Raw genomic sequence first — 13183 nt, 5'->3', positions numbered from 1 at the left:
CTCGCACGCAGAAAAAGTGATGCAGAGCTGGAAAATGTTAAATAATAAATTATTGCACGGACAAAATGGCATCCGTAAAAAAAGGATGGGGGCCGGGGGAACGGGTGGAAAGGGACAGTAATGGAGGGATCTAGAACAGCTGCAAATGAAGAAAAAAAAAAAAAAAAAATCTGTGCAGCTATTCCAGATATTATTGTTCTTTCCAGCAGCAAAGGGGTTAAATTCGCAGTGGTGATGTACAAGTCCCAGCAAGCCACAGCAGCACAGAACCTCTCTGCAAGCAGTCACCAGCTAGAATGGCTGCTTGCAGGAAAGTTCTGCCTCTTCCTGTGCAGCTAATAGCGCTGCCATTGGCTGGATCGTTGTTCCAGCCAATCGCAGCACTGGCAGGGGACCCAAAACACTGGTGTCCCCTGCCTCACCTCGGATGTGACCGATGCTGACCAGTTCAGCACTGGCCACTGACCTCCTCCCGACCCTCCCCGCAGCTGCTGACAGCTTCCTGCGCTGCTGGTAAGAGCAGCCATGGTGCAGCGATTCCACCCCGATCTTCCCCAAAGCCCCGCAGACCTCATGAAGTATACATGTACGTCATGAGTCTAAGTCCCGTCAAGATATGACGTAAATGTACGTCATGGGTCCTTAAGGGGTTAATACCAGTTCTTATGTTTGTGTGTTAAAGACAAAAGCAGAGTTATTTACAGTGACTTCGTGTTTGGAAATCATATATACGGTAACTTATTTTTTGTGTTCACAGAAGCAGAAAAGATAGTATGCCTTTAAGATTCATTATATGAATGTAGGGCTGCAACGATTAATCGACTATCGATAATATTCAATAACGGGATTAGTTGACGAATCTGTGGATGACACTTATGGGGGGGGGGGGGGGGGGGGGGAATCTGTGGATGACACATAGCATACGTTTTTTTCCCCATTTACAGGCCGTATACGGAACTATTCATTTCAATGGTTCTGCAAAAAAACAAAAACACGGAATGTACTTCGTATGCATTCCGTTTCCATATTTCAGTTCCGCTGAAAGATAGAACATGTCCTATTATTGCCTGCAAATCATGTTCCGTGGCTCCATTCAAGTCAATGGGTCCGCAAAAAATAAAAATAAAAAAATAACGGCACACATATGGAAAAGAATCCGTATGTCTTCTGTATCCGTTCCGTTTTTGCGGAACCATCTATTGAAAATGTTATGCCCAGCCCAATTTTTTCTTAACCAAATCTTTTTATTGGTCATGTTACTTAAACAAAATGATACAGGATACACTTTTTAAGCATAATAGATGACGGGTCATATTAAACACATAAAACATGATGTATTAAGTAGTCATATCATCTCTGACCAGGCAAATAGCCAGCATCATATATAATAAAAGAGAAACTAGATAAAGTTGTTGAAAATGGGTTGGAAAAGAAAGGGGGTATGGGGGGGGGGGGGGGTCTGCTCTAGTTGCAAGGGTACTTAAAATTCTTCCAGGGAAGCCACGTTTTGAGGTATTTCATGCGAGTGTATGACTCCCAGTGGGCCAGCTCTTCAAACCTAGACAATTGGTCTACCCTCTCCATCCAAACAGAAATGGAGGGAGGGTCTGTCTCCAGAATAGAGGAATCAGTAAGCGGGCAGCTGTAATGAGTATGGTGGGCAGATCTGATTTGGCTGGGGTGAGCGATACATTAGGGCACCAGTGTAGAATCAATTTTGGATCTAATACAATGGAGGTGGAACAAATTCTGTTTAGTAGACTCTCCACTTGGTTCCAGAAAGGGCGTATACTCACACAACTCTACCAGATATGGGATAGAGAACCGATGCCCGCCCCGCACCTCCAACAGACCTCCGGGTTGAGTTTATGGAGGAACTCTGGTGTTTTATACCAACGGGTGAGCAGTTTGTACGAGTTCTCCTGAATTTTGATACAACGGCTAAAGCCATGTGAGTGGGTCAGTATGAAGGCTTTTTCTGGGTCAGATAGTTTAAGGCCCCTTTCACACGGGCGAGTATTCAGCGCAGATGCGATGCGCGAGTTGAACGCATTGCACCCGCACTGAATCCCGACCCATTCATTTCTATGGGGCTGTTCACATGAGCGGTGATTTTCACGCATCACTTGTGCGTTGCGTGAAAATCGCAGCAAGCTCTATATTGTGTGTTTTTCACGCAACGCAGGCCCCATAGAAGTGAATAGGGTTGCGTGAAAATAGCAAGCATCCGCAAGCAAGTGCGGATGCAGTGCGATTTTCACGCACGGTTGCTAGGAGACGATCGGGATGGAGACCCGATCATTATTATTTTCCCTTAAAACATGGTTATAAGGGAAAATAATAGCATTCTGAATACAGAATGCATAGTAAAATAGCACTGGAGGGGTTAAAAAAAACTAAATAATTTAACTCACCTTAGTCCACTTGATCACGCAGCCCGGCATCTCCTTCTTTCTCCTTTGCTGAACAGGACCGGTGGTGAGCATTCATTGCAGGAACAGGACCTGTGGTGACGTCACTCCGGTCATCACATGATCTATCACATGATCTTTTACCATGGTGATGGATCATGTGATGACCGGAGTGACGTCCTGTTCCTGCAATGAATGCTCACCACAGGTCCTGTTCAGCAAAGGAGACAGGAAATGCCGGGCTGCGCGATCAAGTGGACTAAGGTGAGTTAAATTTATTTTTCTTTTTTTTTTTTAACCCCTCCAGTGTTATTTTACTATGCATTCTGTATTCAGAATGCTATTATTTTCCCTTATAACCATGTTATAAGGGAAAATACAATCTACACAACCCCGATCCCAAGCCCGAACTTCTGTGAAGTTCGGGTTTGGGTACCAAACATGCGCGATTCTTCTCACGCGAGTGCAAAACGCATTACAATGTTTTGCACTCGCGCGGAAAAATCGTGCATGTTCCTGCAACGCCCGTCTGAAAGAGGCCTAATGGATAGTTCTTTCTCCCAAGAACACAGGAAATGCGGTTCAGAATGGGTAGAGGATAATAGTTCCTTGTACATCGTTGAGAAAGGTCTGTTGGAGGGACGCGCGGACCTCAGTCTCCGCTCCAGCCATGTAGGTGAGTCAAAGTGAGAGGTCTGCAGTTGCAGGGATCTTATGTCCCTTTTGAAACTATAGAGATGCAGAAACAATGCAGAATTAACTCTAGGCAATTGGAGAACCCTTCCCCAATCCAGCTCCCCGTCTAGCGTTAATACATCCTGCAAGGTGTGCTTCTTGAGCAGGGCCCAAACTCCCGTGGCGTCCTGAACTGTGGTATGAATAAAGGACTGTAATAGATGTAGTGGGAGCCCAGGGCTAGGGAAATTAAGTGTCTTGGAGTGATATAGCTTAGACCAGGTGAGTAGTACCCCTCTCCAAAGCAGAGATAACTTGGTGGCCGTGGGGGGAACATGGACGGACACCCCACAAGATAAATTTCTCACGGTTAGTAAGTAATGTCTGTTCCAGACGAGAGCAAATATTTCCAGAATGATCTGAGAGGAGGTTCATGCCCCTACACATAAAAGATTGGCCTTGTAATACATATTTACATCGGGCAGCCCAAATCCCCCAAATCTCTTTTCCCTAGTCAGAATCGTGTAAGCCACTCTGGGCGACCGGCCTCTCCAAAGAAAGGACATCCGGCGGACCTCTATGAAGAACGATTGTGGGACCCAAATTGGCAATGTCTGTATGAGGTACAAGAACTTGGGGACTATGTATGTTTTTAAATAATTCTTCCTGCCTATCCAGGAAATAAATGGCATTTTCAGCGATTGAAGCTGTGTTTTAACAGATTGCAGTAGTGGTAGGTAGTTGGAGAATAGATCTTTGGTGTCAGCTGTCACTTGTATACCAAGGAATGGTATATCTTTTGAGGCCCATTTGAAAGGGGTGGTGTTCTTGAGAGTCTGCACTATGTTTGCAGGGCAGGAAACATTAAGGGCCATGGATTTGGAATAGTTTATTTTAAAGTTAGAAACGAAGCCAAAGTCTTCAAAAAATGGTGAGTAGCTTGGGGAAAGATAATTTAGGATTCGAAGTCACCACCAGGAGATAGTCTGGAAAGGCAGCAGCTGTAAGATGCCTCTGGGATCCCACAGTAATGCCCTCAATCTCAGGTAATTGGCGGATTTTGCTTAGCAAGGTCTCCATTACTAGGACAAAAAGGGTCGGGGAGAGTGGGCATCCCTGGAGTGTGCCATTGGTAATGTCAAATGCTGGGACAAGGTCCTGTTGACTTTGACCCTGGCAGTGGGGGCTAAATACAGTGAGAAGATGGCTGCAATAAATTGCTCTGGTATTCCAAACTTTGACAAAGTTTTGGACATAAAAGACCAACTTACCCTGTCGAAAGCTTTTTCTGCGTCAGTGCTCAGTAATGCCACTGGTACTGAATTATTCCGTGCCCAAGACATCAAGTGCAATAGGCGTATGGTATTCTCACTGCCCCGTCTGCCAGGGACAAACCCAACCTGCTCGCCATATATTATGTCAGGAAGCGCCAGTTGAAGGCGTTGGGCCAAGATCTTCGCCCACCATTTGACATCCTCATTTAATAAAGAAATGGGGCAGTAACTGCCACATTCAAGGGGATCTTTGTTTTCCTTGGGAAGGATGGTTACATGGGCCATTAGGGATTGTGGGGGTAGCGAACCACCAGTGAGTAGATAGTTACAGAGGGATTTAAAGTGCGGCAGCAATATGGTTTTGAAGGTCTTCTAGTATGAAATGTTCAGGCCAACGGGGCCGGGGCTCTTTCCAGAGGGTATTGAGGATAGTACTTTCAGTATCTCAGCGTCTGTGATTGGGGCTGTGAGTTGGGAGGCCTGTGAAGGGCTTATGGATGGGAGATCAAGTGTGCGAAGGAATTCATCCGTCGCTTTAGCCATCAGTTCTGGAGTAGCTTGATTCGAGGGCGGTAAATTGTATAGGTTAGAGTAAAAGGCGCAAAACGCCTTTGCTATGTCTGGTGCCCGAAGCATCTTTTATGGCGGGGATAAAGGAATCCATCTATTGTTGTTTACCAAGTGCTGTCATCAATTTATTCCCTCGGTCACCGTGGGCATAAGCTTTAAACTTAGAGCGAAACACTAGCTTGGCAGAGGTAACATTTAGAAGGTTTTCTAGGTCATTCCTGGCTTCATACAGCTCTGCAGCGACATGAGAGGCTTGAGATTGCTTATGGGTGAGCTCAAGGGCCGTAATACGGGACATTAACAAGTTCTGGGTGTGAGAAAGTTTTTTCTTTATAGGAGAGCCTAGAGCAATCAGTTCATCCCTAATCACAGCCTTGTGTGTCTCCCAGATTATGGGAATAGATGGGGGAGAAGGCCCAGATGTGTTTATATTGAAAAACTCGGACAGCGAGGCTGACAGCCTAGACATTATCAGGGTCCTGGATAAGAGTGTCAATCACCATGTCCAATCTTTCTTTGGGAGGCCGGTGAGTGAGAGAGTTAGGAAAATCGGGGCATTGTCTGAAAGTACAATACTCCCAATTTTAGCATTAGAGACTAATGGGGCACTGGCAGAGGAGAGGAATAGGTAGTCAATCCTGTGATATGAAGCTTTAGCATTAGAATAAAATGCAATCCCTTCCTGAGGGATTCAAATGTACGCCACACATCTAATACATCGAATTTTTTCAGAGAAACCTTAAGGCGTCTCAAAAGCCTATTGGTGATAGACGACCGGCCTGAGGAGGAGTCTAGAGATGGCTCCAAGGCCACATTAAAATCCCCACCTAGAATAAGCATTCCCTCTTTAAAGGTATTCAATTGTCTAAGGGTCTGAATGAGCAAAGGGATCTGGCCCCTGTTGGGGGCGTATATATTCGCCAGTGTAACAGAAGTGTCAGCAATGAGGCCTTTGATAAACAGAAAGCGCCCCTCAGGATCCAAGGAGGTCGCGATATGTTTAAACGGAAGACCTTTGTGCACTGCAATACTAACCCCTCTGCTAGCCGATGTATGGGTACTGTGGTACCATTGGGTGAATTTCGTGGTCGGCAATTTTGGAATCTTCCCAGTTTTAAAATGCGTTTCTTGAAAGTAAGCTATAGAGGTTTTATCTTTTTGCAAAAGTGATAGTACTTGAGATCTCTTACATGGCTCATTCAGACCCCGGACATTCAATGAGGATACAACAAAGGTAGTCATGGTTACAAAACATGAGATGAGGAGAAGAGCATAACCCTCCTGAAGGGTACATTCCTAGTACATACGGCAAACTCCAACAGAGCAGAGAGGAAGGACAAAAAGGGAAGGATAGCAGGACAGGTAAGGTAAAACAACAACTGTTGGATGGCAACAAACATTCTGGAGCACATTTGAGAAGTCCCACAAGACACCTGATGTATAAAGGATCTTTTTTTCCATCACGACATTATGCAGTGATCCATCGGGGGGGGGGGGCGCATCTGTGGGACAACTGAGAGCCACTGAGAGGCTTTCAGAGGAGGAGGGGGGGGGGGGGGGGGTGAACATCACAATGTGAAGAACCAGTGTAACCCCAGGATCTTGACCAGCTGGGGTGGGGTAACGGTGCAAATACTAAAGTCCAAACCAGGACAATACAACAGATGCCTGTGAGGGCAGCGATCTGCCAGATCAGCAGCAGCACTTGTAAATTCGACAAGGTCCCCGCAAACCGCGGGGGATTTAAAGCTCAGTACATAATCATCTCTACTCGTATATGAACTTAGATCTTGGAGAAATAGGTACATAACCTGCTAGCTGGAAGAACAGACAAACACTGTGCAGTGTAAGGGAGAGAACCCCTACTGAGGTAGCAGAGGTCATGAACCTACACCCTCTATGTGTTATGCCGGTCCTTTTTGGCTCGGTCAGCTTTCCCTGGGGATACGTTAAGCCAGGCAACAACTCTTGGTGGGGCAGGTATAGGGTCCCCCTGATCTGCGGGCAGCCTAGAAGGGACATCTATGGGCGCCAGGCCAAGCGGACCTCAGATGGGTTTCAAGTCCGCCGGCGTGCGTACTGTGAGTTGCCTGCCATTTTTCAAGATGGCCAGGCCAAAGGGGTATAGCCACCTAAACGGGGTGGCCGATGCTTTCAAGGCGTCCCATAATGGACGGAGAATGCCCGCTTTTTCAGCGTAGTAGGCGCCAAGTTCTGGAAAAACAGGAGAGGGGAATCTTCGTACCGCAAATTGTCGGTTTCTCTGCTGGATCGCAAGAGGTCGGCCGTGTCCACAAAGCTGAGGAGACTACATAACCCATCACGCTGCGGGTCTGAGGGCTTTGGTTTCGGGCGCGAGGGATGCGTTCCACAACAACTGTGGATGCCCTGTCTGGGCCTAGTAGCTGAGAGAAGATTTCAGCCACCACCTTGCGGAGGGCCTCTGCTGCGATGGAATCGGGTAGGCCTCTGATCCGCAGGTTCCGGTTCTCCTGGTCCTCTACTCTGAGGAGGGCATCATTGATTAGGTCCCGATGGGCTTATAGGGCCTGGCAGGTTTTCCCTTCATGCTGAAGGATAGTGTCTTGGGAGTTTAAGCGCCATTACTCTATGGCCTAAACCACGGAGGTAGTCTTTGATGTCCTCCAGGTCTTTTTTCAGAGGAGCTAAATCGGTGTCCAGCGGCTCTTTAAGGACCTCTTTGGATAAGTTTGAGCGCCTCAGAGGGAGTCTGCACTCCGAGGCCTCTGATGCGCTTCCAGCCTCTGAAGGATCTTCAGCGTCTGATTGTTGTGGCGCGCGGCGCCATCTTGGAGACTTCCATGGGGCGTGATTTTGCTCGTTTTTTAAGGTACTGCTCCATGCCTGGTTGCTTGGAGCGGGCAGGTGTCGGCTCAGATTATCCTTGGCTCGGTCCTTGCCAATTTTCCCCATTGGTGTGCGATTTGATAGCTTATAAAAGGGGTTAAATCACTGGTGTGAGTGAGGAGCTCAGGAAGCTGCTGCCATTCAGCTTCACTGTCAGGCTCTGCCCCCCCACCCCACCCCCCCCCAGCCCAATTTTTTTCTATGCAATTACTGTATACGCCATAAGGAAAAACTGAACAGAAACAAAAAAAACTGAACGGATCCGTGAAAAACTGACCGCAAAACACTGAAAAAGCCATACGGTCGTGTGAAAGAGGCCTTAAACTGTTGTTGCTGGGCAGGAGTCTAGACCAATCACAGCCAGCCTCACACACAGCCTGTGTGGGAAATTCCCCTAGCAGGAGCTCCTGGAAATATTATTCACCAAAGGAGCTGAACAGACACACATTCCACTAAGAGCTGTGTTTTATGGAAGCAAGAGGCCAAAATAGGTATTTAAAACAGTTATATAAATGTTCCTACTGTTAATATAGTGATTAGAACTGTATACTGAACTGGTTATATGTATGTTTACTTACAGTTCCACCATACAAAAGGAACTACTGAGCCATACAATCCAAACAAATTGCATACAAATGGGAACTGCTCATACCAGATCATAAGCAATTGTATAGAGCAAATTGCAAACCAAGTAGAGCAAATGAACTATTGGTTAACCTCAGATATACCTCTCAGAGAGATAATAAAGTGCTTAAATAACTAAGTGAGTACAGATACTGAAGAGAGAAATATAGCCAACATTTTATGTTGAATGACAAGATAGAACAGTTGAACCACCATCTTATAGATGCCGCCATTTTATGAATCTTTATGCAACACGTGTTTTATAAATGGACTATCTGCTGCGGATTTATTATTTCTTCTCATATGAGCTATGCATCATTCATAACATTAAATGAGGATGTAACTTCACCAGTTGCATGAATTGTGTCTTGACAATAACCCAATCTTATCTGCATCCACATATGCATGTTTAAAGTGGTGCTACACAGACTTTTACTAGGCCAGTATAAAAGGTTAAATTCTGGTTCTCTTTAGAAAAGGTATTGCTTCTGTCCCAGTGAAGGCCTTCCATACAATGTTCCCATAAAAAAAAAAAGAAGTGGTCTGTGTTGCCTTTATATAACATCTGAACACTTACTTTTGAGAAAATCCAAGTCTGACTCTCTCCAGCTCGACACCATGCACATAACCCTTGTAGCTGACTTTAGATGGGGATTCAGGTTCATTTGACAGCGTGACAAAAAGGTGATCTCCCTTTAATACTGAAGGGCGGTTTTCAGCTACCCCCGGCACCTATGGCAATAATGAAAAAAATATATACAGTATATAAAGCCTCATTCAGATAGCTGAAGTGTGTACATTAGTGTCCATATTATTAAAGATGAGCGAATGTCATATTTAGAAAATAGTTTGCGGTATTTAGTGAATTGCGTTATGGATTTCGTCATCACAGACCATAACGCAATTCCATGATTGAACGCATAACGGAATGCCTTTAGAGACAATTCGTTATTCATTCCGTCATAATAGAAGTCTATGGCCTGCATAACGGATCCGTACCGTTTCAGTTATGCAGGAGAGGACTCCAATCTGTTCAGTAGAGGGGAAGATATCAGTCATAGAAATTGGAATGCCGTGAATACTGCTGAAAGTGAAAGTAGGTTTTATCCCGCGATTATTCCAGACTCCATTTCTAACAGTGATTTATCCTCTGTTGCTTGGACTAGCTGTCATTTTGGTCTTGAAAGAAAGCCTGGAATTTCAGCTTTCAAACAAGACCAGTTGCTACTATTCAGGAGATAGCAGCATCTAAAACAGCCCCCCCCCCTCCACTTTCTGCCCCAGCCCAGCTAAGTTAAGTACTTCCCAATGCCAGAGCTGGACTCGGGCAAAACAATTCGGTGGTTAAAAGGGGTTGTCCAGGATTTTTATTTTATTTTTTTAAACATCCACCTGCCTCCCAACCTACGGTACCTGTGAACAGATCTGTACTTACCTGCTCCCCACCACTCTGTTCCAGCATCATGGCTCCCAGGCTGTCTTCTATATGGATGGAGTCACATGCACTGCAGCAGCCAATGAGTGGTGTCAGTGGTATGGTCCCCCCAAACAGCACGTCACTTCTGGGTCATGTGCCACTTAGGTCACATCACCACTGAGGTCAGTGATTGGCTACAGCTGCGCACGTCCCTGCGGAAGTTGACAGGGAGGGACCAGAGTACAATAAAGACAGTCCGGGATCCATGGATCAGGTAAATATTCATCATCTCACAGGTACTGCTGGGCAGGGGGAATAAAAAAAATAATAATCCTGGACAACTTCCTATACAGAGGACCTGTCACCTCTCCCGACATGTCTGGTTTAGTAACTACTTGCATTCCCCATATAACAACTCTGGAGTATCTTTCCATAACACGCTATGCCATCCCTCTATTATACCTACTAGATGTTTATAAATAAATGTACAACCGGGTGCTACCACGAGCTGTGTCCCTGCACAGTTTGACATGGACAGCCCTGACTAGATAGTGCCAGGCTGTGCAAAGCCACTCCCCACTGGTAACACCCAGTTGGCAGTTTACTAATAAACTTCTAATAGGAATAATAGATGAACGGCACTATAAAAGATTTCTAAGACAAGGTGCTCCAGAATTATCAGTTCATGTGGAATATAATGATTTAGTAAAACAGACATTTCAGGAATGGCGACAGACCCTCTTGGACTGGAACTCCTTGTAGATTAATCTGCAGCGGTAGCAGGAATGTGTCAGGGCTTAGTTCTCCCCTCCAGAGCAACTTCTAAAATGAAAATAGGTAACAGCATTGTTTAGGGTATATTCAAACACCAGATTTTGTCTTTGCAAAATACGCTGGATATTCAGCAACAAAATCCACCACGGTTTCTGCAGTGTTGAACTGCTGTGGCTTCCAGCGACGGCCATCTTGACACCGCACCAAGACATACCCTGTCTTAGTACATTCACAGCTTTAAGACATTGGCCACGTGAATGGCAGCCTGGCGTTTCATTGTGAACAATGGGAGGTAGACACCACAAAGTCGGCAATGGAATTGGCACCTAAATCCACTGTGTGAACATACCCTTAGAGAACCAGAATCCTCCTGGATACTTAGATCATAGGTGAGAATGTGTTGAGAGGCCCTCTCAAGGTTGGTTCATTAGAGCGTACTGACCTCACAGCTATTATGAAATTAAATAAATCAGTGGAAGCTCACTTACATGAAGGATTAGGAGATTTCTGTCTCTTTCCATTGTCTGTCGTTCTTTGTCGTATTTCCGGATGTCAATCTCCATTTGTATCTCTTCTAGGTGTAGCAGCAAGTGAAATTTATCGGGATAGTTGCTAAACCCTAGGGTTGAGATCAGCAAGTTCCTGAAATAATAAATTTTTATTACAGCTTTAGAGTGATTATAGTGTTCATTTTCCTCCTAAAACGCAAAATGAAGCAACTGCTGAAGAAATACAAGGATCTGTTCTCCTCAGGATTGGCCATGTTGAAACGTCAGTGTAATCCTCCCCCCCCCCCCCCATATGGATCTGCAGATGTGATTGAGCTTTTTTTTTCTGTTTGGCCCCTCCGTTGCACTGCTATGCCCTCTGTTCTGGCACCTAATATGCAACGACTAGTAAAGGTACCAGGAGGAGGAGACCTCAGCTCTCCTCATTGGACAGCATCACAGACAAGGAGAAGACGCCCAATCACTGCAGACCACTTCACAGCCAAGGAGAATACTAGCTGCTCTCGCGAGATTAGAGAGTACCAAGTTCACTTACATTGTGAAATTTACCAAATCTTGCGAGAACAGCTTGTCTTCTCCTTGGCTGTGCAGTGATTACAGTGTCACAGACAGGAGGAAGAATAGGTTCACTGAGAAGAGCCGAGGTTCTCCTCCTCCCGGTACCTTTGCTACTCAATAACATTAAAAACCAGATTACAAGAAAAAAAAAAAAAAAAGTGATGAGCGGCAGGGACAATATTCGAATTTGCGATATTTTTGCAAATATTCCTCATATATTCGCGAATTAGAGATTATATTCTTGATTGCGAAAATCAGCAATGTATTATTCGCATAATGCGCGCGAAATACAGGCGTGGGTCACTGTTGCTACATTTTTCAAGTTGGTATAAGTTTCCCGAAACTGGAGAAAATGGTTGGCACGGCACAACATTATAATATCTTTATATGCAGATAGAGTGCTCCAATATATTTGCGCTTGCCAATTTTTGGCAATTAATGATGCGCATATTTTTTCGCAATACGTGCAACTTGTGACATAATAGCACTATGTATGTATGAGAGCAGAACCTATCACACTGCACTAGATCTACACTATAGATCAATCTAACCTACACTGACCATCTCCCCCTAGCTATCTAAATATTATATATATTAGAGAATTATATATTTATATTATCTCTTTCATAACTGCAATGAACTTTAGAAAATAGCTGCTGGGGAGGTTCTTTATATAGTAAGGGGTAGGCAACTTTTCTATTGATTGCTAGGGATGTTGCTTAGCTGTGACAAAGCCTTCTCATTGGCCCACAAGCTAGAAGAAGGGAGGGATGATCACCTGATGTGTACTGTGTTAAAAAAAAAAAAACTAATATTCGTCATTACGAATATATAGCACTATATTAAAAATATTAACGAATTCTCGAAGTGCCGATATTCGCGATAAAAATTTGCTTTTCGAATATTCGCACTCAACACTACAAAACAAGCACAATAGCATCTAGAGGCAAACTACAGATGAAGGTATTAGTTGTAGAAAAAAAAAAAAATCCCTAGAAAAGTCCTCTAAGTTGCATGACAGCAATTTGCTGTTGCTAGACTATTTTACAGCTGTAATTTAACCACTTCCCGCAACTGTAACGCCGAAAGGCGTCATTGCGGCGGCTCCCCCAGGCTACGCTAACGCCAATAGGAGTCATCTCGCGTGAGCCGAGATTTCCTGTGAACGCGCGCACACAGGCGCGCGCGCTCACAGGAACGGAAGGTAAGAGAGTTGATCTCCAGCCTGCCAGCGGCGATCGTTCGCTGGCAGGCTGGAGAAGTGTTTTTTTTAACCCCTAACAGGTATATTAGACGCTGTTTTGATAACAGCGTCTAATATACCTGCTACCTGGTCCTCTGGTGGTCCCCTTTGTTTGGATCGACCACCAGAGGACACAGGTAGCTCTGTAAAGTAGCACCAAGCACCACTACACTACACTACACCCCCCCCCCCCCGTCACTTATTAACCCCTTATTAGCCCCTGATCACCCCATATAGACTCCCTGATCACCCCCCTGTCA

The 13183-nt window shown here is 45.1% G+C and overlaps 1 protein-coding gene across 1 annotated transcript in view; it reads right to left on the bottom strand.

The window, feature by feature from the left end:
• The window catches only part of LOC120994969 (putative helicase MOV-10), a 265367-nt gene that overhangs the window by 69795 nt on the left and 182389 nt on the right, over nucleotides 1–13183 (bottom strand). The window contains exons 8-9 of the mRNA XM_040423881.1: nucleotides 11102–11255; nucleotides 9000–9154 (exon numbers count right to left, since the gene is read on the bottom strand). Of these exons, the coding sequence (XP_040279815.1) occupies nucleotides 9000–9154; nucleotides 11102–11255 (309 nt within the window). The remainder of the gene's footprint in view (nucleotides 1–8999; nucleotides 9155–11101; nucleotides 11256–13183) is intronic.

Source organism: Bufo bufo, chromosome 3, assembly GCF_905171765.1.
Source record: "Bufo bufo chromosome 3, aBufBuf1.1, whole genome shotgun sequence".
Classification (NCBI taxonomy): domain Eukaryota; kingdom Metazoa; phylum Chordata; class Amphibia; order Anura; family Bufonidae; genus Bufo; species Bufo bufo.
The sequence above is the reverse complement of the archived record's forward strand: the minus strand, read 5'-3'. Positions and strand labels throughout refer to the sequence as shown.